A 23,841-nucleotide genomic window follows, 5' to 3' on the forward strand; every position below is an offset into this window, starting at 1 on the left:
TGATTTGGGTGTCACATTCATGGTTTATTATAATTTGTGCTTTGAAAGGTGTGTGTAAATAACACATTCTATTTCCTGTTCTTGTGAGAAATTAAATATCCTGGCAATGCTGCAGCCTTTTCATCTCTATTAATTACCCAAAATTTATATAATTTGCAGCTTAAATATATTGTTTCAGACAGCATAAGACTTTTGCTCTTCTTAGGGCTGTCAAGATAAAAAGCATCTGCAAGAAAGTCTCTGACAGAAAATCCAGATAATGACATTGCAAATATTGATGCAGAAATCCCGTTGCAAGCAATGCCATCCATGTAATGTTAGATGTAAAATTTCAGATCAAATGGGGATACTGACAGAACTCACTTCCTTTTGTTAATATTATATAAAGTAAGTAGTTTCTGTTTGTCATGACTCTGTCTCTGCACTTGCCCTGAATAAATCAGAATTAAAGGATTTTTACACTTGCCTGCAAGGAGAAACAAAATCTCACTATTTTTCCCGCTCTTGTAAACTGGGACTTTCACTGAGAGATTGGTGGAAAATGCTAGAATCCACTATTTTGAAAGGTAAAGCTTTTCCTGAAGACTGAAAATGGGCAAGCAAGATCTGATGTGGAAGGTCTTTAGCTGCTCTTCTGGTGTTTCTGTACACAAGCAAGGTATTCTTGCACATCGTCTGGAGAGCCAAGGATAAAAGGAACTCTCTGGTGAATATTCTCAGGTTTCACATCCAACACTGCTTCGGTCCCTGTAGTTGCTATGCCACCTGCCTGCTCGATGATGAAAGCCATAGGGTTGCATTCATAGAGAAGTCGGAGCTAGAAAGAGAGAGGAAACACCTGATTGCCTATGGAGGAAATTATATCAAAGGACTTGCCAAAATTTAGCATTCTTTTTGTGATTTTAGAAAATTTTGTACCAAGCTTCAACTGACCTAAGTAGCAATGTCTTTCAGAGAGCCCTTCCTTCCCTCTCCTCACCTTTCCTAAAGCCTTCTGCTTGGAGGAACAGTGTGCCGACCTTACATCCAGGCATCACCATATAATTTCCAAGCTGACATACAGACGTGCAGCACCAGTGAAGCTGTATTTTGTCAAAAATGTCAAAAGTGGGTGTCCCACAGGCATCAGCAAAACAGTTAAGCCGGCTAAGCTAACAGTACTGGGAAAGAAAAGCCAAAATATCTTCTCATATGGAGTCTTTACATGTTAACTCAGAGCTTGGGATAATCATGTTATGCTTAGTCAGGATATTTTGGAGTTTGAAACTTGATACTCCCAGTTTCAAATTTCAGGATTTTATTGCTTCTCTTCAGAAATGTAGATAGATATTAGTGGCCTGAACTTATCCAGATTGTGGCTTCAGAAGGAGCTGCAGTTATTTATTAAAGGCAAAATTTCCCTTTTGGTTTGGACCTTGGTATCTGTTGACACTTTTTTAAAATGTTACCTCTTGGGCTGAGTGTGTGGAATGCAAATTTATTTAGGACATATGCCAAAAGTTTCTGTGTTTAAATGAACAGGAGTAATAGCTGGTCAGTTCTGAACAAATATTATTTCTGTATGTTTATCCATGAAGCACTCATGTACAACAATATTAGCACATGTTTTGTTTAAAGGACTCTTGACATGTTCAAAAGAAGAAAAATTTTCTGGGAAAAAGGAAGTGTGACAGAATGCTACTGTATAGAGAGACGAGAAATGGGTTGAGCACAAGAATTCACTACCCATCATGCCTTTAGCACACTGCAATAAAACCATGATATGCCACAACTTAAATAGCACTTTATTACCTTCTTTCTTATCTTTAAAGCCCACTGAAGTGCTACTTCTGGTACAAGGACTCCATCTCTGAGGCAACGTAGGACCAGTATCTTTCACTCTTCTTCCTACTGCTTGGCCCAATTCTGGAAGGTCATGAGCCAGCAAAGAGCAGTGGTATCATACATGGAACCACATTTCAAGTGTCTTGTTGCTACTGTGACTATGCAAATTGAGGAAAGCAGTTTTTCATCAGGTAGCAGTACAACTGCACTTAGGGATCTTCAGATGGGCTCTGTCTTCAGATAGGTTTAACATTTTCACCTACTAGAGAACTATAAGCCTTAAGTTTCTAAAAAATATTATTCAAAATATACCATTTGAAAAGGAGATTTATTTGTTGTCTTGTCCTGTAGTGTTTCTTGTGTATTGTTTATAACAAAATAGCATTTAGTTTTCTTTCTTTAACTTAAAAAAGGATCTGTAAACTTTAGGGCCTACATCCATGTAATTTGCGTTTACTCTAAAGACTTTTGATCAAGTCCTTTTGATAATTCCAGTGACATTTATTATTTTCAGCTCTTTAACCAAGTACATAGACTGTCTTTCAGGAGAAAGATGATCAGGGCACTTGCCACAAGAGTATTATTTCTCCAATAAGAAAAGATACATATGAAAAGAACTATATACACCTGCACACTTAGACAGAAAGAAAACTTATTTTTAATGGCAGCATGTTTTTCTTCTTCCATTACTCTCTTTACTGTGGCAGTTCAAGCCAGAGCAATCCAATAATAAATGTGGGTTAACTCTGTGGAAACTATAAAGTTATGTAAGTGCTTTGTTCCTTTGTACTTTTGTCCTGTTTTTCATTCTCTCTATTCAACAATGGTTTAGTACAGATTTCAAAACAAAAAGTTTCATTTGAGGAGGCCAGTCAGCAAACCCATTTTTTTCACATACAGCAAATTCCTTTTTTGTCCCTTTATCTTATGTACAAACAGATCCACATCATTTAGTGAGGGTTTTTTGTAGTGGTGTTTTTGTATCATCACCATGATGATACCAGTAGTCCTCTCTCCCTAAAGACGGTAGATATTGGGATATTCTGAGACCACTGTGGGAGATGAGGCAGATTCCTTCACGTACCAGCCATGGATGCAAAAACATTCGAATAGAAGGTTTTAAGTATGGTGTAGGTCAGGAAAGAATGTATTCTTGGAGTCAGAACACCATGTCCAACCTATCGTGTACTAAGCCATTGATTTCCTAAGGATGACCGGGAGGTTACTGCTGGTCTACAGATCATCTGTATGACTAGGTCTCTTAAAAAATACTTGTTTAGAAAGTTGATAATAAAGGTATTTGATACTGCAGAAGAGAAGTTGAGGTTGACAATGGTTCATGGCCCATCTCTTTAAAGACTGACAGCATTGCATTGCACTGCATTGTCACAGTGCATTTTGTACTGGTGTCCAAATAGGAAGTCATATTTTCCTAAAATACTGAATGAAACCCACCTTCCACTGTAATCACCTTTTCTGACCAGGTAGTAGAACCCTGAGTTTGCAGAGCTGGTGATGTAAGCGTCCTTTGGAAACACAAGGTAGGAAAACCTTTTTTCTAGCATTGGACAAAACCCTTTCTAGGGCTCAGCTTGTCCCACCGGCAGGTGTGATAACTCTAGCTGCCAGTTTAAAGTGCAGAGGTTTTCCTTAGATCCATGTTGTATCTGCCAGCCATGCACAGGTAGTCTCAATGGGTTTCTATGGCGCTGAAATACTACCTTTAGAAAAATCCTTGGTCCTAAGTCCTAAAAATCCTAAAAATCCTAAATCCTTGGTTGCTGTGAAAACCACTTGAGTATTTAATAATATGAAAACACAGAGGAAGATTTCTGGCCTAAATTGGCAACTGCCTAAATTTCTTTCCTAAACTCTATTGCTGAGCGTAATTTTCATTAATAATTTTTTCCGCAGTGGAACATTATTGTGTGTTTATTTATCTAAACTATTGCTCTGGTAATACCAGAGATATTAGGTTGGCTAAGCTCCCCAGAAAGGAATTCAAATGACATACCTTTCCTTTAGGACTCTTCTGATTAGCAGGATACATGAAGATCCCACCGTACATCAATGTACGGTGAACATCAGCTACCATGGAGCCCACATACCTGGCACCGTAGGGGGAACTGCCATCCTGAAAAACATAGAGCAAAGCACTATATTTACCAGGCTAGAAAACTAGTAACGTGGCAAAATGTAATTTTGGTATGAAGCAGGAAGCACAGCTGCTTAAATCAATGGCTGCTTATGGGCACTACAATTATAATTCGGTACTGCAAAATACCGAAATTAGTCCTGAGCTCAGCCTTTTGTAAGATGTGATTGTCTACAGGGTTCAAAGATAAGAGTTTTAAAGAGCTGCATTCACTCTGGTAAGCAAACCAGAGTGCCTGTAATTTGGGTGTACAATTTGGGATCAAACTCCAGCCTGTGAAAAAACAAGGGACTGAAAGCTTCTTCACCTTATCAGAACAAGGTCAAAATAATGTGGCTTTTGACCTTTCACTGGTTCCTAAGCCAGAGCATGAGGAGTGGTGTCACTCCTATACATGTCCAGATGGTTCCAAGAGGACTCCAACTTTTACCTTCCAGCTTATTTGTCAGGTAGAGAAATTGGTCACAGCATTCATTCTGCAGCTTAGTTTGGGAGATCACAATTTGTTAATGAATGTAATTTTCCTTGCTTTCAGCTTAGAAATTGATGTCATTGAAGGACAGGTCATTTTAACAAGAGCAATCAAGGGAGCATTCATGTCAGTCTCAGGTCTGCTGGTCATAAAAATGGGTAGGTAGAAGATATAGAAGACAAGCAAGGTGTCTTGAACAGATAGAAATATGTACAGTCGACCAAATAAGCTCCACTGAAGAAATTTAACATGTCACTATACCTTTTTGAAGGGGAGATACAAAATACAGATGTAAACCAAAGGAAAACTTTTAAGAAAATAATTTTGCTGGTCTTTTCATGTCTCTCAGTCTGTCTTCAATAAAGCTGAGGAGGAATTTTTATCTTCCCAGAACATTACTAGAGACTGAACTTCATGAATAGTTAATAGACATATATGTTTTGTATTACAATGCTAAAAGTCTGAAAAGATCTCAGTGGGTTTTTTTTCCGGTCTGGGTCAGTTTTCTAATAAAAGATCTCAGCAGTTTCTACAGAGCTCATCCTGTACTGATATTACATCTAGAAAAATACATAGAAAACTTGTTCAGCAATGCCAGTTCCAGGACCTTCAGACATCACAAGTTATTCATATTTCCCTGCAAAATCATAATGTTGGCTGGGGAAAAAAATCCACAACTGGAAGGAAAATAGAGAAAAACACAATTCTATATTGAATAATTTTTTCAAATTGTTCAATGTGACTGTGAAGTATTAATAATTACCCTCTATTAAAATGGAAAAAAATCTCATTAAATTACATATTCTAAAGCAACAGAACACTAGGAAGTTAAGCTCTATGCTGCTAAACATAAGATTTTGATTTTTGATATAGCTGATAATAAAATTAGAAAACAGACCTATTCCAGGCCTTGTTCAACTGTACATATGTTGGTTTTTATGATTCACATTTAACACGAAAGAAGAACAATGAAAAATTCAGAAGTAAATAATGCAAACTATGAAAGATGGATAAAGGACAGCCTAGAGCTATTACATTTAGTTTTGTTTAAATCTGGTCCTATTAATTGTAGGCATAAATGAACAGAGCTTTTAAGTATTTGCTCCCTTGTTTTTCATGGCTTATGCTCAAATAATTGCATATTTAGGCTTCAAATGATGACTTCTCCATCTCACAGTTGATTGTACTTGTGACTTCACAATTGTAAAAACCTGACATCAGGAAAAACCAAGCACCTTAAGAGGTATTAAAGAGAGACAAATGTGAGTTTTCAGTTAAAATGTGAAAGATATGATTATAATCTCAAATTACCTTTAAAAATACAATCAAAAGAAGAACTTTCTTTTGTGGTTTTAAAAGGTAATGAACTGAGTCTAAAGAACAGTTTGTTAAGCACCAAGAAAAGCCATAATATATTAACAAGCAGCCCCTGAACCAGACTGCTAAGGATTGCTTCTATGATATTACCAAATAAGGACTCTGTAAACCACAGGTATGAAATTTAGTGACCACGAGCTGCACAGCTGAGCCACCTTTGTACACATCATCTGACGGGTTTGGAATGTGCTAGATTTCCTATTCACATGCAGATTATTTACATAATTCATATGTACATGGACTGTGTTATGCAAAGGATGCTTTGTGGGTTCCCTTCCAACTCAGGATACTCTAAGCTCTAAGCATGAGATGCCACTGACAATTTTAGTTGCTTCTTACCCAGATGGATATTCACCAGCTAGAGACACAGTGCTGAGACTGTGCTGAGAAAAATAGAGATAAATTGCTCCCTTCTGAGAAGGTTATCACTTGAACCACATATTGAAATAAAATTTTTACTTCCCTTAGCATACAGCTGTCTGCATAGAAGATTAAATACTCATTTTAGTTAGTGAAATGTTATTTCTTGTTTCTCCAGTTTTGTTGCTCATGCATTTTTTTACAGATAAGAAAGTTAATAGGTGTTGCTTGTGCATTGGCATATTGCCCAGGCGTTCTTCTCAAACAAAATAATAGAGCCTGAATGCTAGACAGGTTCATCCCAAGTCCTCAGTAATGCCAAGCTCTGTGTTTGCTCAATAAGCACTTCTGATTGCTTAGTTGATGCCAATGAAAGAGCTGGAGATCCTTCATGTTCCCTTGGTCAGCATCCATGTTGAGTAAACTTGTGTCTACTCTTTGTTTTACCCCTTCTGCTGCTTTTACTTTTTTTGCTTGACTCAAAGGAACAAAAATGATACATAACACATAGGTCCTGTGATTTTTTTTTTCCTTCACATTCTGATAGAAGTCAATTTTTCATTTCTTTCTTCTACTGTTTTCTGACAGTCCTGCTCTTCCACAGCAGAACAAGACCAGGTTTTCCTTATATAAATATGATGACCGGGGGGGAGCAAGAAATTTTTTCTACAGACTACAACAGCAACACCCTGCATCCCTTACTCCACGTACAGATGTGGTGACAAAAGAATAGTAGTTTTTACTAGTTTTTACTAGTATCACTTGGACACAGCTGGGCTTCATACTGAAATGTGTTGTTGAGGCCATTTTTAATGGCACTGCTGAGACAAATTCTTAACGAGGGAGTCTCAATTGCATAGCTCTCATCATCAGCAAGCTGTGGTGAGACTCAACTTCTCTTGTGCCTGACTGTAGGAAGCAAAGACAAAAGTAGGTGTCATAGCAAAGTGTGACAATGCCCACAGGATATTTCAAATTCTACCAGTGCCAGAGAAAAGCTAGGGGGAGGAAGAACCCATTTTAGGGAAGTGTTGTAGTAGAATTTGTGCAGAGACGGTTTCTGGCCCAGCAGTGCCCACTAAGCATTGCAGACTGGAGTGGACATGTTGCGTTACAGGCAACTTTGCAAACAGAAGCTTGCTCTTCAAACTGGTTAAGCAGCAGTGTGATTTTGTCATGCTAAATAAAAAATCAGCTTCACTCGTGTACCAGAAGAGATGTGGTTAGACATGTGTTTCCCACTACATGATAGTAGTAGGAGGCTTAGTCTGGCCTGCAGAAACATCAGCATTTTTCTAGTGCTTTTTATTCAGAATTGATGCCTTAGGTAAATGGTGATCCACAAGAAAATTTGAGGGTCAATGCAGTTTTGTAGTCCATCCAAACTGTCTGATCTGGGACACTGCTGTTAGATAGTAAGGGGCAATCTTTCTTCTACTCATAAATGGTTGTTTTTTAGTGTTTTGTTGCTAATGACAATGATATATAACATAGGATATCTTATGGATCACACTGTACTTTTGATTCCCTGCTATATTTTTAACTTTTCAGTTTTTCATGGCAATGTCAGAGAGTCATCTGAACAGCATGTTGACCAAGAACCACAGAAAGGAGTTAATAGAGGTAAGATCTAAGGAAGAAAAATGCAAAAAAGTGACAGATAGCTAAAAGTGATGCCCGAAGAGTATAGGGTGAATGATCTGCCTGAATAAGGCATGTTCCTCCATGCTCACGTCAGTTCCTCCTCAAGTCACAGGCAGGGGATATTCAGCAGACACCCTCACTACCCTTCTGCATGCTGCAGAGAGGGCAACAGAGACTGAAACTGTGAAAATCTCCACCTGGCTCCTGTAGGGTAGATAGGGACATCACCAATGTGGCTGCAGCTGGGTAGCCTTACAGATGAGGCCAGGAAGCACATTTCATGCTACAGAGAAATGGCAAAACCTCTCTAGTCCTCCCCACAATGCAACTATTATGTCCTTCCCAAATCAAGGAACTGAGTTATGCTGGTTCCAAAACTCAGGTTCATCACAAGCTTCAGATGGGCAGGCCACTTCCTTGTGCTTTGTGGCTATAACATTTGTGCCTCAGCCCTTCTCATGACTGTACATCTCAGAGCAGCAAAAAATGTGATTGTTCAGCACAGCTGATAAGATTTCCTGTGCCCCAAATAACCCACCCGCTTCTGTGGTGCTTGCTTTAAAACAACAAAAATATCTGCGAGCTTCTCTTGCATTAGAAAAACAATTTCAATAGGCTTGCACAGATTTGAGATAAAACAGTGTTTGCAAATGAGTTTTTTCCAGTATGTCCTAACTTTAGGATTTAGGAAGTCACATGATAGAGCTGTCCTCATTGATCCTGTGGGGAAATACCTCTGTCTGGTCTTTCCACTGATTTTGAAATCTCTTCAGTCTTTTCCTCATTGCCTGGGGTTGATGCATTTGTTTAAGAATTTTACTTTAAATAACACTTTGGTGGTTTGCAAAAACACAAATTAATAACTCCAGTCTTAGTGCATGATACTGAATACATAGCCTGGTATAATGTCAGCAGAATGAGAAGCACAGATGTTCTTCACTTTCCCAGCTGGATTTAGGGAAGAATGAAAGTTGTGTCATGAGCTTCTGCTTCTCTCACAGCTGAACTGAATGCAGACTTTGAAGTCTCGAAATAATCTCAAATATTCAAAGTTAATATATTTAGAAGGCTGTAATGTTAGACTCTCTGTAGCTACAATCTGAGTAGTATGCAAAGGAGGGTTTGATACTTAGTCAGTAGTCTTGCAGCTATAGCTGATATGCTAAATCCAGATTTTTTTTAGCTCAGAAGGAGGAGCTTATCATGAGACCACAGTTTAAATGCTTTCTCATTATATTTCCCTTTTACTGCACCCTGAGGTTTTTACTGAATCCATTTATTTAACACAGACCACATTACAAGTATCCTTGACAACTAATAGCTTAAAAATAATCTGACTTTTTTTTAATAGGAAGAGTTTTTAAAACAGCCTCCTAACCAAATTAAGTCCTGAGTTGATCCACATGACCATATTTCATTTTGAATTACTTTTCACAGCCACACTTCTTAGAGAGCTTCCAGTTTTCCATATTGAGAGCTTGTGTTGTCCTCCTAGCATTGATAAGTTAATACCAAACTGTATTTGTCCAAGGAAGTTCATCAGACATGGGATGTCTTTCTCCAAGAAATTTCATCAGACATGGGATGTCTCTCTTTAACCACCAAATATGGTTAACTTGTGCCTCACACCATTAGTTTAGGTTTTCTCCCCAGCCTATAGGTTGTTCATGCTCAATATGATGCAAGTAGACTGTGCAAGAATGATACCGCATTTTTCAGATGCAAGAGGGTGCAGGAAGGAGAAGGTGATGCCACCCAGATTCCTGCAAACACCTTCTGGACAGCACATGGAATCTAGCCCTGAACGCCCACCTGCACACATTACTGAACTGCATATTCAGATAAAGCTAGAAAATGAGAGTATCCCCAAATTTGGCAGGCACATTTCTGGAGTTTTGTTGAAAGATCTAGTTCTCCAGCACACTTCCCATCACACAAACAAGTTATGACTTTATTTACAAAAGTCTAAGTTATAAAAGATGTCAGGATGCCAAAAAAAAAAGTCCCATTACATGCATATCCAAAATGGACCAGCTGGTACGAAAGGGTTACATGGGTCTGAACTCAGGAAGACTTTCAAATCCTTTTCCATCAGCCAGGACTGCATGGAATGCAGTGCTTGCCAGTGCACGGTACACTGGGTACAGTGCTAATATTTTCTTACCTCAGGGAATTTCTTCTTTTGTAAATATTCTGTCATTGCAGGATCAAAATACTTTGCATAACCTTCATTGAGACTGTATACCTTCCCCTTCTTCTTGATTTTAACATCTCTGTCCACCAAAATAAATTCACCAAGACCCTGCAGGACAGGATAAATGAGGTATTAGCAGACAATTTTGTTGGCTTTCTGTAACAGTTGTCACACTAGACATGGCAGAAATATTAGCACAGTTTGATCCTTTCAGTACCAGTCTAGTGTATAAACTCACAATATTTCAAAAAGAGCAGAAAGCAGAGAATTTACACTAACTTAATGAAAACTTGTCACATCAGTACTATAAACAAAACCTAATTGGAATAGAGTATCAAAAGAACACAAATCAGCCCTGAAAGCAGATGGATCATGAATCTTGTCCTCAAATGATAAGACTGCAAATTAAGAAATCGCACTGCCTTCTGACTTCTGGACTCTTTTTGCCTGTCTTGTCCAAATAACCTAATGTGAATGTGGTCAGCTACACCCATGTGCTGCTCTCTGCAGTTTGATTTCAACTTCCACCTTCTCTTGCTCTGTCTCAAGCAGAGCATTTCATCTCCCAGTTCTTTCCACTTGGAATGAGACTATTTACAAACATTACAAGAAGTTCTGGTACTAATTCATCCTTTTATTAAAAACAACCCCACAAAACCATGAAAGACCACAGTATGTTATTTCCCACATCTAATTCTGGTTTTACAAATGAATGATCTTTCTAGCATTCCCACAGTAACACTCGTGTTCCTGGGCACTCAAAAGGTGTTCTTGGGCACTCAGGAGTGGCACATGTTCAATTATACAGGTGTTGCTGTGCTTTTGCAAATTTTTGGGCACGCACCTTAGGTGACAGCCATAAAACTCTACTGCACTCAGGAAATGAAACATCACTTGGCTCAAGCTATCAAAAAAATGGTCCTTGCCTCAGGCTAAACAGTGAACATGTTGATGTTCTTATTCAGACAGAAAAATCATTATGAAAATAAACACAGATTCCTTTAAGTGAAGACAAAGACACAGTACAAATTAAATTTTCTTAAGTGTTGGTTTGAATGAAAAGGGTTTCAGACATTTAATTGAGAATTTAAGTTAATTTCACTTCTATTGAGTAGGAAAAAACTGAGCAGGTATTGCAACCAACATGCTCATATCTTATTAAATATTTATAAAGGTGGGATGATCTAGGATATGGAGAAAAGAATTGCATAAAGTGGATAGATTACAGAGACAAGGATTAACAAAAACAAGTAAAAACAAGCACAGAGAGCTCTAAAAGACAGTGGCAATGTGATTAACACCATGACTGTACCGGATCGAGCATGAAGCAGTCCACTCCTTGCCCTGTGGAGAGTGCAACCAGCGTAGCACTACCATACAGGGCATAGCCTGCAGCAACAATATTGCGTCCAGGCTGTAAAGCATCTTTTTCAGAGGGCTCATCATCTGTTTCCTGAGGAAAAATTACCATTTGAACCAAAGGTTAAATTCTGATAATGAACAATAGAAACAACTTTTCAATAATAATGTGCGACAGATTTCCTTTTTCTGTCTATGCAGGCCTTTGAAACAACAAAACCAGAGATTGTTACTACCCCCACCCCTTGTTCAGGGCAGGCTTGGTATAGGTACATGTACATGCTGGGACAGGATGTTGAGAGTTTGTTATTTTATACATGTCATGCAATCAATATGATACATGCCACAAAGCTGATCCCTTAGCATTATATCCCAAGCTATTAATTGAGGATCATCAGAAAACTGAGACAGAGCAGAGATATTAATCTTCTGTAAATGTAACATAAGCTATGATGCTGACATCCCTCAGAGGGAATAACTGATAAATGCTGTAATTAACATTACAAAAAAATGCTCCCATAGTACCAAATAAAAGGGTATATGGTGCAACATGATGTAACCAAGTTTTTGCATTGGTCTCTTCTAGTGAAAGGATGCTTAACTGAAGGAATATAAATGTTCATCTATTGTACACAAATGCTCATCATATTATATACAAAATAACAAATGCATTTGGTTATGTAAAGTGTGCATGTGTGCAGATACTCATCTATAAGTCTACACAGAACATTCAGGTGGCATTTTACTTCAAGCTTTTAACCAATTTCTGACAATCATATTTTGATTCGGCACTTTGGTTATCATGGAGCAACAGTAGCCCAAGCAGACAAGGTGCAAATATTGCAAGCCAGCTCTAGGGCTGTGCCTCAGCCATGGCTTACAAGAGTTTGTCTGGTGGGTTGGGTAAGGAGGACAGCCAACAATACTTGGGAAGTCTGGTTAGAGCCTTCATCTCCTGCTGCTACAGAATGGGTCAGGATTGCTTGATATTAATGTTTATTTAGAACTTCATCATTTGTGGTGGGTCTCATATGGATGTTTTGGTGGTAGCCAATGGGGAATTGAAATGAAACACTCCCCTTTCTTCAGTCCATGGCTTAGTATTTTCTTGTTCCCAACTCAGACAGTTTGTCAGTGATTGCACAGGCTTATTTAGATTGAGTAGCAGCTAAATAGAAACAGCAAGTCTAGCCCTGAATATTTGATAAAAAAAAATTAAAATCCATGATGACTGTCTTGTGTAGAAAATAAAATATTTGCCCATTAGGGTCCTAGTAAGGTGTTCCCATTCATCGTTGTATGCCAACACCTCAAGGAAAGCTGAGACGTGGGACACTAAAACAACACCTTCTTGGTACACAAAGATAGTAATTTCACATCAAAAAGTTTTCATTTTCAGCTGAAAGACTTCGTTACTAAAGTCACTTCACTTACAGTCTTTAACTGTATTTTGCTCAAATCCTTTTAATACTATTTTGCCAAGTCCTTCTGTGGAAATAAAAAATCCAGTTGACAACCAGCTTTTCATGAGAAGAGCTGAAATACAGCATGTACAAATTTATGTATATATATTTGTATATATATTTGTACATGCTGTGGGACTCAGTCCCTCAAAACTATGTCAAGCTGCCTATTCTGGGAGGTTATAATGAAGACTAGTTTAAACTTTTGTTTGCATATTTCAGAGCTTCGAAAATTGACTAATATTAGCTAATACTTTGTGAAACAATCCTTACAGTACGAACTATTATGGCCTAGGTAGCTTCATCTCTTTCAAAAATATACCCCTATGGTACATACATCTCATCATTAAAAGCAATGGTTGTCTATAGGAGACAAATTATTTGCAGCATCAAATGCAGAATTAAACATTCATTTAGACAGTTAGTTTCAAACATATTTTGGTTGTCATAGCTTTTTGTATGCTCCTCTCATTAAAGAAAAAAATAATTTTATATGGAGCAAAGTGGTTTGTTTTCTAGAATACAGTATATATACAATACATGCAACTTTGGGTTATATATGATATTGTTTTAAAATATATTTTTTCTGAGATGAGCTTTTCAGTCCTATTTCTTAAATGCATTTTTTATGTTAATATGACTGAGAAACTATATATTTGACCATTCTGAAAAAAGCAGAGGAACTCCTCCCTCAAGGTATAGTCAGTTGGGCTGAGTTAACTTGTTAACTTTCATCCTTATTCACAACTGTGTTTCCAAGAGCTAGCTTCCAAAAAGAAGAAGAAAAAAGAAAACATTTGCAGAGTGAGTCAAAATGTGAAAAAGCTACAGATCAGCTGATACTTCTATGTTAGGACTGCAGGAATTTTGCTCTGCCAAGTACCATGTACTGTTAAACAAACCAGGGAATTAAGCTGGACAGTGCACTCTGATAATTGCTATTTTCTCTTCTTTCTGGTGCACAGATGAATTTCCTGTCCATTATATTTTGACTGTGATGGTGGTAGTGAAATACCTTCAGAGGCCTTTATGCAAAACAATAAAATAGACAGATGGACTGCAAATAATTAGTTGTAATGACTCTGTCCCTATAACTCATAAGTGGTGTGAGGCTGATGAAACAAAGGCTGCAGAGTTTGGCTATAGGGGTACCCTCAGGAGATATCTGAGTCTAATTTTTTTTGTGTTTGTGATTTGCCTGACATCACATGAGGGAATTCCCAGCAGCACTGAGAGCAGCACTAAAATGACTTGATTTCCAGGTCTCCATTTTGTATCATGTGTTTCATAAGTAGCCTTTGTGTTTTTACTGAATTCTTACACCTTCTCTGTGAGGGACCACATGAAGGGGAGGACATTGTAGGAAGGGTAGCAAATAAAATACATCAGAAGCATTGGGCAAAGTTACAAATTAAAACCAAAATGAAACAAAGCAAGAGAGTTTCATAGCATATTTGTGCAGTATGAATTAAGGATTGTAGATTTATCTCAGTGGCATGAAAACCTGGGAAGAACTCAAGCAAAAAGCATTTATTGTCACCATATCTTGATGCTTTGGCAGCTGAGAGCCCCCCACTCAGTGGCAGCAGTTAACCAATCCCCTTCTGATACAGCAAGGCTCCTCCCTCAGCCTCACTTGTCAGGTGTTTCTGATTTTCAACTGCACCACCCTGGTCTCAGAAAGCAAAGGCCAGGTGGAAAATTAAATAAAGCTGAGATATTTATTTCCTCATGGGTTTTTCTAAGAAACTGATAGAGTGCTTTTGTGACATCATGAAATGGTCCCTCCCACTGTGGTGGAGGCTCTGGATTAGAAGCAGTCAGACAACTGTTTTCAGGATTGAAATGTATTGTCCAAGTCTGGCCTTTCTATAAGAGTGCTTATTATCTGTTTTGGTTTTTTTCTAAAATAAGCCTAACATTTCTGCTCTGGAGAGTGTGCCTTTGGAAATGAAATTAAGGTGAGACATGGTGAGAAAATCAGTCAAGAGCTCATCTCAATCTTTGAGGCTAAGGTTCATCCTTTGGAATCACAGTGGTTTTACCTTTTCAAAAATGATATTCATTAATCTTAAATGGCCTAAAATTATGTTCTCTCTCTTAAGTGATATTTATCAACTGGAATAAACATCTCACTTTTATTCTTTCACACTGCCCTTTAGTAACTATCAATAAAGCACTTCTTATTTAATAATTTCAAAGGAAAATGCAGCTGTTGTCTACTGCAAATATTGGGACATGCTGTTGTCATTTAGGGTATCTTTGGAGAGATAACTGAAAAGGGTGGAGGTCCCTTAACATTAGAGCACATTTCATGGATTTCATTAACACAGATAAGCTCTTTTCCCTGCAAAAAGCAAGAAGCTGCATGGTACTGGAGGTAGTCCCAGGAATGCTCTTTCAAAAATCATACCCAGGCACCATCTCAGTGCTGTCTGGCCTGCACGGCATCCGTGGTGCGGGTTTGCACTAACCAGTAACAGTGTGGACGGCCAAATTCCAGGACTTGTGCCACAACCCTTTTGGTGTTGTGCCATAACTATTTGATTCACTAGTAGATGCATATTCTCAACAGTGATGACTATTGTATTACCTACAAGAAATGTAAAAGCCAAGGACTAACCAGCTGAAATTTATGAGCTAAAAGGTGAGAGACTTAGAAAACATATCTTCATTTGCTCGAAGTGTAACATCTGAGTCTGCAAAGACTTCTTTGAAGTCAGAAGTACTGTAAACTGTTATTTCACAATAGCAAATGGCTGAGGGTCTCCCACAGTCATATGACCGTGAGCTCAGGCTTTGGAAAAAACACCAACTGCTGGGAGCTTAGCAAACAAATCACAAGACTTGGCATGACTGGAACTCTCAGTGTTTGCTGCTGCTCTGTGCAGCCATAGGGGAGCAGACATGCTACCGGGGCCCGATGAGTGTGGGTGATTGCTTCCTCCAGCCGCCAGCGTTTCCATGCCCACAGACTCCCATCCATGGCAGGCACAGCAGCTGGCTCTGGCAGGCCACACAGTCCGGTCCAGTGCTGCCAGCCGCCCGCAGTGGGTGTCCAGGAGGACAAACACTGCCATTCCTCGGCACCTACGGCTGTCAAGCACCGCTGAAGGAGCTAACCAGCTGCCCTGGGGGTGAGATCGCGTTAGTTAAGTGCCTTTGTGTGCCGAGGAAGGAAGTGCTGTCACCCAACAATTTCATGGGGCTGGGTGTCCCCTTCCTGTGAATTCAGACAGCATTTTAGCACACGTGAATATGAAGTGTTTGTCTGCCCTTTCTAAGGCTCCCTTTTGCCCAGAGACACCTAAGGGACCATGGAAAGAAACCAGGCAAGGTGAAGAACGCAAGACATTTTGCTTTCACCAAGCAAATCATGCCATATGTGATTTGCTCCTCTTACCTTTTTGTAGATAGCAAATATTGTTCCTATTGGTGCCAAGCAGTCTATATTGGATGAACCGTCAAGGGGGTCAAAGCACACCACATATTTACCCTAAAACAGAATTGGCAAGGGAACCATTTAAAGGTAAGTTGCTGGGTATTATTATTTCCTTTTACTTGAAAACTCCCATGTTTTTATGTCTGCATTTAGCCCTCCAATTGTGCCTGATACAGCTCATCAGAGAAGGCTGCACTGTTAACCCAGCTGGCCCTGCAGCACAACACTGACTCCCCAAGGGCCTGCCAGAGAAATTGGAGAGGACATGTTTCTGCTCAGACAGCACAAATGGATGTTACAGAGGACCAGTCCTCTGCTGCCAAGCAGTGCAAGAAATTGTTTAAAAGCAAAAGGAGTGATGCGTTTTGGAAGCAAGCATCTTTGTCTACTGAATATGTTTTCTTTTGCTACTTTTACTGTGAATGAGAGGATTTCGCTGTGTTGTGAGGTTTGAGGGCAAGAAGGCAGAAAGAGAAAAATCTTCGGGAAAGGGCAGGTTACATCAGCATGAACAGTAACTCGCTGTAATAGGATCCCCTCCAGGGGGAAGCCTGATGAAGCAGTCAGGTGTTTCCTTTTAACATGTAACACAACACTCAGTTCTGCCAGCCTCTCATCTCATTTTATCTTTCTAAATACTAATGTAATCCAAAACCATCGCACCAGTGGTCAGGGAATGTAATAGTACACTTCCACCTGAGATTTGGGATGTGTTAACAAGCTTAAAAATAATTATTCTCCCCCCTTCACAAAACTTTAATAATAATTTTACTCTCCACATCTCTTTTGCTGTTGAAATCATGCCACCCACTACAGTTATTAATCAAAACAATGCAGAAACGGTGCAAATTTTCTGAATTCCCCCGGGAAGGGTTGGGTTTGGGGGCCAGGGCCAGGTTTCATACTTGAAACAAGAGTGCCACCTGCTGCTGCCTGAGCCGACAACCCCCCGAATGCCGGAGCTGCACAGACCCGCTTGTCTTTCGGGGTGATGATGGCCTCCTTGTTCTCCTCTGTGACCAGGACACAGGTGCTGTAGGAGGACTGGAGCATGTTAATCACCAGGGAGTTGGATAACACATCCAGCTTCTTCACCTCATCACCCGTCACATTCACAGTGCCAGCTATACCAAACCTACAGAAGAGTAAAAATGACGAGAAACCTGAAGGAGGCCAAAGAAACCTGAAGGAGGCCAACATTGCAGGCTTTTAGGAAAAAAACACTCCAACAAGTCAAGGTTGTTCCTTCATCTTATCTTCCTACACCTTTAGATAATCTCTGGATGACACAGCTAAGTTGCATTATAAGACTGTTGCTGCTGTAGAAAATAAAAGCATGTGCTTTGAGGCCTCAGCTGGGTCCTCTTGCTCCTGTGTAGATGCTCCCCAGCCCAGAAGCAGAGCCTACAGACCAGGTGGTAAGTACCAGCCTTCCACAGCAGCCCCATGAAGCAGCTGGCTGCAGTTTTGAGGAAGCAGAAAGTGCAGTGAGCATCTGCAATATTTTCTGTCACTAGCTGCTCCAAGCTCCATAGTGGTTCTTTAACCCACATTCACCCTGCCAGCCTCAAATCAGGACTTTAAAGGCATCCCCGGGGAATTTACCAGATGGAACTGTATCTCTGGATCAAGGTCTGTTTTATTTGGTGATCCTCACCTGAGTTAGGATGACGCTTCTTTTCCCTATCCTGATTTTAGCAATATGCTAATAACGTGATATAGTAGTATATATGTTTCTGAGACTTCCAGTTGAAGAAGCACTGTTTAGGCCCAATGTGCATGTTCTGGGCTTCTTAAAAAATACGAAAACTATACAGGGAAAAGCTACAGCTTTTTTTATTCATTAAGGGAAATTAAATGGGGTTTTTTGGGGAGTGGGGGGGGGGGGGGGGGGGGTGGTGCAGTGGGGATGGGTGTGGGAAAGATGGGAGGAGAAAGAAGAAAGTAATTAGTCCATAGAATGATATTGGTCAGTGCAGGCCTGAGCTGGGACTGGAGTAGGTCTTTTGTCTTTCTCAAAGCTCAAAGCTGCCTGTGCTTCTCAGCAGAATTGAGTGTTTGGGATATTTTATTTTTGGGTGCCAAATTTAAGATTTTGAAAAGGACTACAATTTTCAGGGAATGGTAAATACCTGCTCTCCAGTTAGTGTGTTTTCAGGCACAATCACAGACTTGGAAAAAGTTCTCCTTCACTTTTGAATTTAAAATCTGTCAAAAATTTATGCTTAGTGCTTTAACATTAAAGAAGACACTTACAGTCTCCTATTTGGAGGAAGTAGAAAAATCAGGGCTCTTTAAATGCACAAATGCAGATGAATGCAAGCCACTTTCACAGTGGTTGAAAGTTTGCCATGGGAATCCCTGAAATTCCATGGTTAGTTTCAGTAATTTGAATGGTGCAAATTACTAATTTGTATGTTTGGATACTTCAGATATTTCTGAGACAACATCTGAAGCTTTTTGTTCATAAAAAGAAACATTTGCTCCTTAATGTAATGGATGCTTTGGGTTTTTTTCTGAAGGGGAAGAAGGATTACTATCATTATTATTAGAGGTTATTCCTCCTCTAGCCTATCAGTTTCTCTGCTGTTACAAACTATTTCAAAGATCGTCTACATAAAGATAAAAATTATATAAGGTCAACTCTTCCTTTAAGTCAAGGAGGTAAAATAGCTCAGTTTCACCTAGTAAGGACAGAGACAAAGCTTAATTTAAGAGTAAGGGCATAGGAGACTGAAACTGTGGTTCACTTTGAGTATGTCTCATGTCCTCTCTAGGCGCTATAAAGTGAGTGCAATAGTTCTGAGACATTGAATTCATGATTTGCCAAGATGATTTAGGACTTTGACCAAATAATCAACAGAAGCACAAAATCCCCCCCAACTCCTAGGGTCACATATTTTGGTGTTTCTGTGGAAGGAAAGAAAATCCCAAATCCCCAGACAAATAATAAATGTTGACTTCCTTTCACAAATATATTCATGCATGCAGGTGTAAGTAACATACTGAGTGAGGCATGTTCAGAAAAATATCTTTTGATACATATCAAGAACTTTCTATTTGAAACACACAGTTTTATTAGGGCATTCCATACCTCTGAACTCCTTCAGATAGATCAGTATTAAAAGACTTAGACTCAAGTCTATTGCACTTGTCCATGTGGAACAGCGCAGTACATTCCAGGTTTTGCTAAGGCCATATTTTATTCCATCTGTGAAAGCACTAGATGCCAAATTGTTATGTTTGGTTTTCCTAGAAGGCCTTTTGAGACTCCCTGCCTGTAATCCTCCATGTGGGATACTGCTTGAGGAAGGAAAGAGAAATGCAGCCAGGCACAGCAGAGCATGGGGTTTCTCTCAGGGCTGTTGCTTTAGAGCATTGCTTATTCAGCAGACAGGCAGAAAATCAGCTTCCCAAGATAAGCCAAGCCCTGACTTGTACAGTTCAGCAGAGGGCTTGGATGTTAGCAGAAAATATCACAGTGAGATATTCTGCATTAAAAATATAATGGTGTGATTTTTAACAAATTCACAGTAGATAAAAAAATAGATCAGTATCAACAAGTGCAAGAGATAACAAGGTGAGCAGTGCATTGAAGTTCTGTTCTGACTTACATTTTTAGACTAAAATATTACTGTATTTTTAGAGTAAAATATTTAGAGTAAAATATTATTTTAGAGTAAAATATTATTAAGCAGTTAGCTTAAATGTCTATCTTGCACCCAGTATTAGAATACTCCAGAAAGAAAGCTCTCCTGCTTCCCACTCTTGATAATCCAAGCTCTGACCTTACTCAGTTTAAAAAAGACACTTCCAAGGTATTTATGAATCTCTGCCCACTCCCCAGCCTTGCTATGCCAGTTGCTGTCTCTCTGCCTCCTCTTCCTCCCGGTAGTGCAAGGTAGGACTCACATGTGGGCAAGGCCTGCCTTTCTGACAGCAGCAGAAATGGCCTTTATGGCAGTCAGCATGGAGTTGAGCAGCTGCGTCAGCTCCCCCGTTGCTCCCTTCACGCGGCGTCCCTTCTCCATGACAAACCGCGTGAGTGTCAGCATATCCGTCTCGAAGGGGCTTCTGTCCGTCATTTTTGCTGGGTACCAGAGCTCCTTCTCAGCTGGACAAAATGCTCTCTTGCCGTATTGAGGTCCTGGGCAGCTGTTTTATTTTGAGGCGAAGCTGTGCTTGGCTGTGTGGCTGGTCAGGATTTATTAAGATGTTTCTGAGACCATGTGATTGAGTGCTCAGAATAACTGCACCCCAGGCTGGCTCCATGGCTCCACTGGGATGCAGGAAAGGAGCCTGAGACAGGACTACAGCTGAGCAACTACTACTCATCTGGGCCTCCCCTGTGCTGAAATTAGCTCTGTGCAGATCTAGCTACATATTCTCACTGTATATCAGATTGATTATAATGTAAAACTCTCACTGCCTGCGTTCTTGGAAATGGCTTTCCTGTAGAACCTGTTCAGCAATGGGTTCAGCATAGCCAGGGCTGTGTTTACAAGGCACCAGAAATGAAAGCACCAGACACCTGTAACCATATGTGCCACAGGGTCCCACCGCACCGTGACTCCAGACAGTGAAGTTCCCTTCCCATAAGTCCTGTTTTTTCACTCTCTCTTGGCCTCCATCCTGAAGGAGGGTTTTGAAGGGGGGCATTGAGACATGCGTTTTTTAAAGTGTTTTATGTTGCTAGTTGGTCTGCTGCAGTTCCATTTTAATGATTTCATTCCTGGTCTGGGTTGTTTGTAATGTTATAGTGCTTGAATGAATGAGAAGTATTGATTAGCTGTGGCTTGACTAGTTACAAAGTAATTATATCTCCAATAATTTACAAATAAGGCTTCTCTGATTGAAGCATATCAATGGCATAACTCACAAAATGAAATTTTATGTTGGCTTTCATATTGTAGTGCACCATGTAAATATAGGTATGTCCAAATTTGCAATTATGCTGCCAGTAACTCTTACAAGCAACATGCTAGGAGCACATGATGCCAAGTGAAGGTAGACAGAAACTCTCCAAGTAATGTATTAGATTTTGCATTAGATACATGCTGTCGGAATGCTGGAGTTATGGATTTTAATTACAGCACTGTCTTCCCACTCTGACTAGGCAGTAAGAGAAACTATATGCTGTTACATGCTGTAGCCTTCATTTTACTTAGTAGCAGCACTCTTATTTTAAAGTAGAAGATATGGAAAGCCCACCAGCAAAACAAGAAAACCTGGAGTAACAGCAGAAAAATTTTATTAAGTTTCACTGTTATTCCTTTAACAAATTACTGCACTAAAATCTTGCCAGGAAGACAGAAACAAAATTCTGTATCAAAACATATACCTAATGTGTTTTTGTTAATAGGAACTGAAGCTGAAGCATTTCTTCAGATTTTCCTAGAAGTGTCTTTTCATCTAATGACAAAAATACATTAGTTGTAGGGTTTTTAAAGGGATTTGAATGCTAAGGTTTTCTACTTTGAAATCATCTGCAAGAAAGGGTTTTAGAGATCAACAGCACTGAACAGTAGCCACAAGCAGAAAGACAGAGTTCAGTGCTGCTTCCATCCCATGTGCTTAGCTTTGGAGGTATTTTTCCAGTCCTGTTCCAAGGTGGAGAAAGGACTGGTGAGCAAAGTTGCTCAGATGGAGCAACAGGCAGGTTTTATACTAATCCTCTATGGCAATGGTTGAAGAAGAAAGAAATCTTGAAGATTTCTCTTTTCTACTATGACGTATAGTTAAATGTACTGTTCACATAACGAGACAAAAGTTACACAGCATGTTCTGCCTGGTTAGGAAGCTTTCTTCTTTTGAACAGACTGTGTAGAAAATGAAAAATAAAATATGTGGAGCTTTGGGATAGCACATGGTAGGATCAACAAAAGAAGGTTTCACGTTATACATGCAAAAATACGTGCTGGCTTAAAGTACAACCATTACATTCTGCACATTATTTCATCATCATGGCAGCCGTCAGCCTGACCCATACTAAAATGCTTTTAGTGCCAAATCTCTCTGCTGTGTTGCTGGAATACCATGAGCATACCAAATCAAATTAGTAAATAAGAAATGGGGTAGGGGTTGGCTTATGACTTCTAACTTTTGTCAAAACATCACATGCAGACATTCTGTTGATTCCAAGTAATCTTTTACACTGGTCAAAAAGACAAAGTTCAGATCATCTTCTAACAGAAAGTTTGTTTTGGAGTTAGTGGTTCAAAGAGTGTTTTCAGAGCTGATAAGTCCACTATTTGCCCCTTTTTTTTTTTTTTGGTAAAATAATGGTCCTTAAATAAGAAATTAACTTACACTATTATGTAAACACAGACTCTTCAACCAGTTTTTCCCTAAATGTAGCACTCAACAGCACAGCAAAAAGAGAAAAAAACCTGGATAAAGGCACATGATTGGATTGTATGAAAGCTTCTCCCTTTATTGTTTTGTTAATACTGTGATCCCTCTGAAACATAACAACCCAAATGATTATACAGAATGATTAGGCTACATAAATAATTACCATTTTAGGGAGGTGGGGAGAAATCAGATTGTGTAAAAAATGTGTGATGATTTTCTATAAGCCTGAGAACTTCTCAGTACAAGGGTTGGAATAATATAGGAAGGCCAAAAAAAATAAACACCTCAATTTGACAGATCTGAGAGATTTGCCCTTTAATATAAAGAGCTCTTGGGGATTATTCATACTTGCACTGGTGCATGGGCCAGTCTTGAGCCTTAAAGGTGACACCTTTTCTAATTGATATGAAATGTTAGTTGTTGGATGGCGCCAGCTGAAACTGGAGCCAGTGACCTTTCACCAAAGGGCACAATGCAGCCTCTGAGGAGGCCAGTGGGTAAAAGTGCTGTGGGGGCTGACAGCAGACGCTGTGACAAATCCACCTTCCAGCTCTCCACTGACAAGCAGGGAGAGCTCTGGAAAGGGGGATATGGAAGGAGATTGCTACTTAGTTCTCCCCACTGGTGGCTAGCCAGAGATGTTGTTCAAATATGGGCTTACATATTACTGATTAGAAGATAAACCCATCTCACAATGGGTAAAATGCTAAGTATGAAATGTCAGCCTGCAGGCAAAACCAAACCACTGAGTACTGACCTAGCAAACACGGACAGTATTAACTTTCCTCCTTTAACCTTTACATGCTGTCAGAAGGGTGTATTAAAAATAGATATATGCAGTCCAGGATTCCTGTAAAGATTGAGGGCAGAATACAGACAAGGAATTATGGTAAGCAGGCAAAAATCACTGCTGTGGTTTCTGTCTGCTGAGTCATGACAACAGACCACCGAGGCACTGTAGTCCAAACTGACTACTGCCAGCACTCTCACAGTCTTTTAAGGGCTCAGGTCCCTGAAAGTTGTCTCCACTAGCAAAGCCTCATCAGAATTGGCATTTTCAGTAGAAACTAGGCCATTCAGTCCTTGACAGAAACATCCTGCCCCGTCAGTTTGGAGAACAGATGCATGTGTACAACTGTCTAACATTTGCCCGTATGACTCCAAATGCCCCAGCATGACCTCTCAGAATGAGGGTCC

The 23,841-nt window shown here is 39.6% G+C and overlaps 1 protein-coding gene across 1 annotated transcript; it reads right to left on the reverse strand.

Moving 5' to 3' along the window:
- Positions 1-2: 2 nt before the first annotated feature.
- Positions 3-20,465, reverse strand: LOC118699799 (fructose-1,6-bisphosphatase isozyme 2). The gene is made up of 7 exons (XM_036403982.2): positions 20,203-20,465; positions 17,263-17,425; positions 16,252-16,344; positions 11,339-11,479; positions 9,997-10,134; positions 3,839-3,958; positions 3-817 (listed from the first exon to the last, which is right to left on the reverse strand). Exons 1-7 carry the CDS (start codon positions 20,373-20,375, stop codon positions 623-625), a joined length of 1,023 nt encoding a protein of 340 aa, XP_036259875.1. The 5' UTR covers positions 20,376-20,465; the 3' UTR covers positions 3-622.
- Positions 20,466-23,841: the final 3,376 nt, after the last annotated feature.

This window comes from Molothrus ater, chromosome Z, assembly GCF_012460135.2.
Source record: "Molothrus ater isolate BHLD 08-10-18 breed brown headed cowbird chromosome Z, BPBGC_Mater_1.1, whole genome shotgun sequence".
Taxonomy (NCBI): Eukaryota; Metazoa; Chordata; class Aves; order Passeriformes; family Icteridae; genus Molothrus; species Molothrus ater.

Bases quoted from the DNA above. Each gene is read 5' to 3' on its own strand.
- LOC118699799 (XM_036403982.2), bottom strand. From the start codon at position 20,375: ATGACGGACAGAAGCCCCTTCGAGACGGATATGCTGACACTCACGCGG. The intron at 11,480-16,251 runs GTAAGAGGAGCA...ATTTTTCCTCAG, and splicing joins TATTTGCTATCTACAAAAAG to GAAACAGATGATGAGCCCTC. The intron at 818-3,838 runs GTATGTCATTTG...CTCTCTTTCTAG, and splicing joins AGAAGAGTCCTAAAGGAAAG to CTCCGACTTCTCTATGAATG.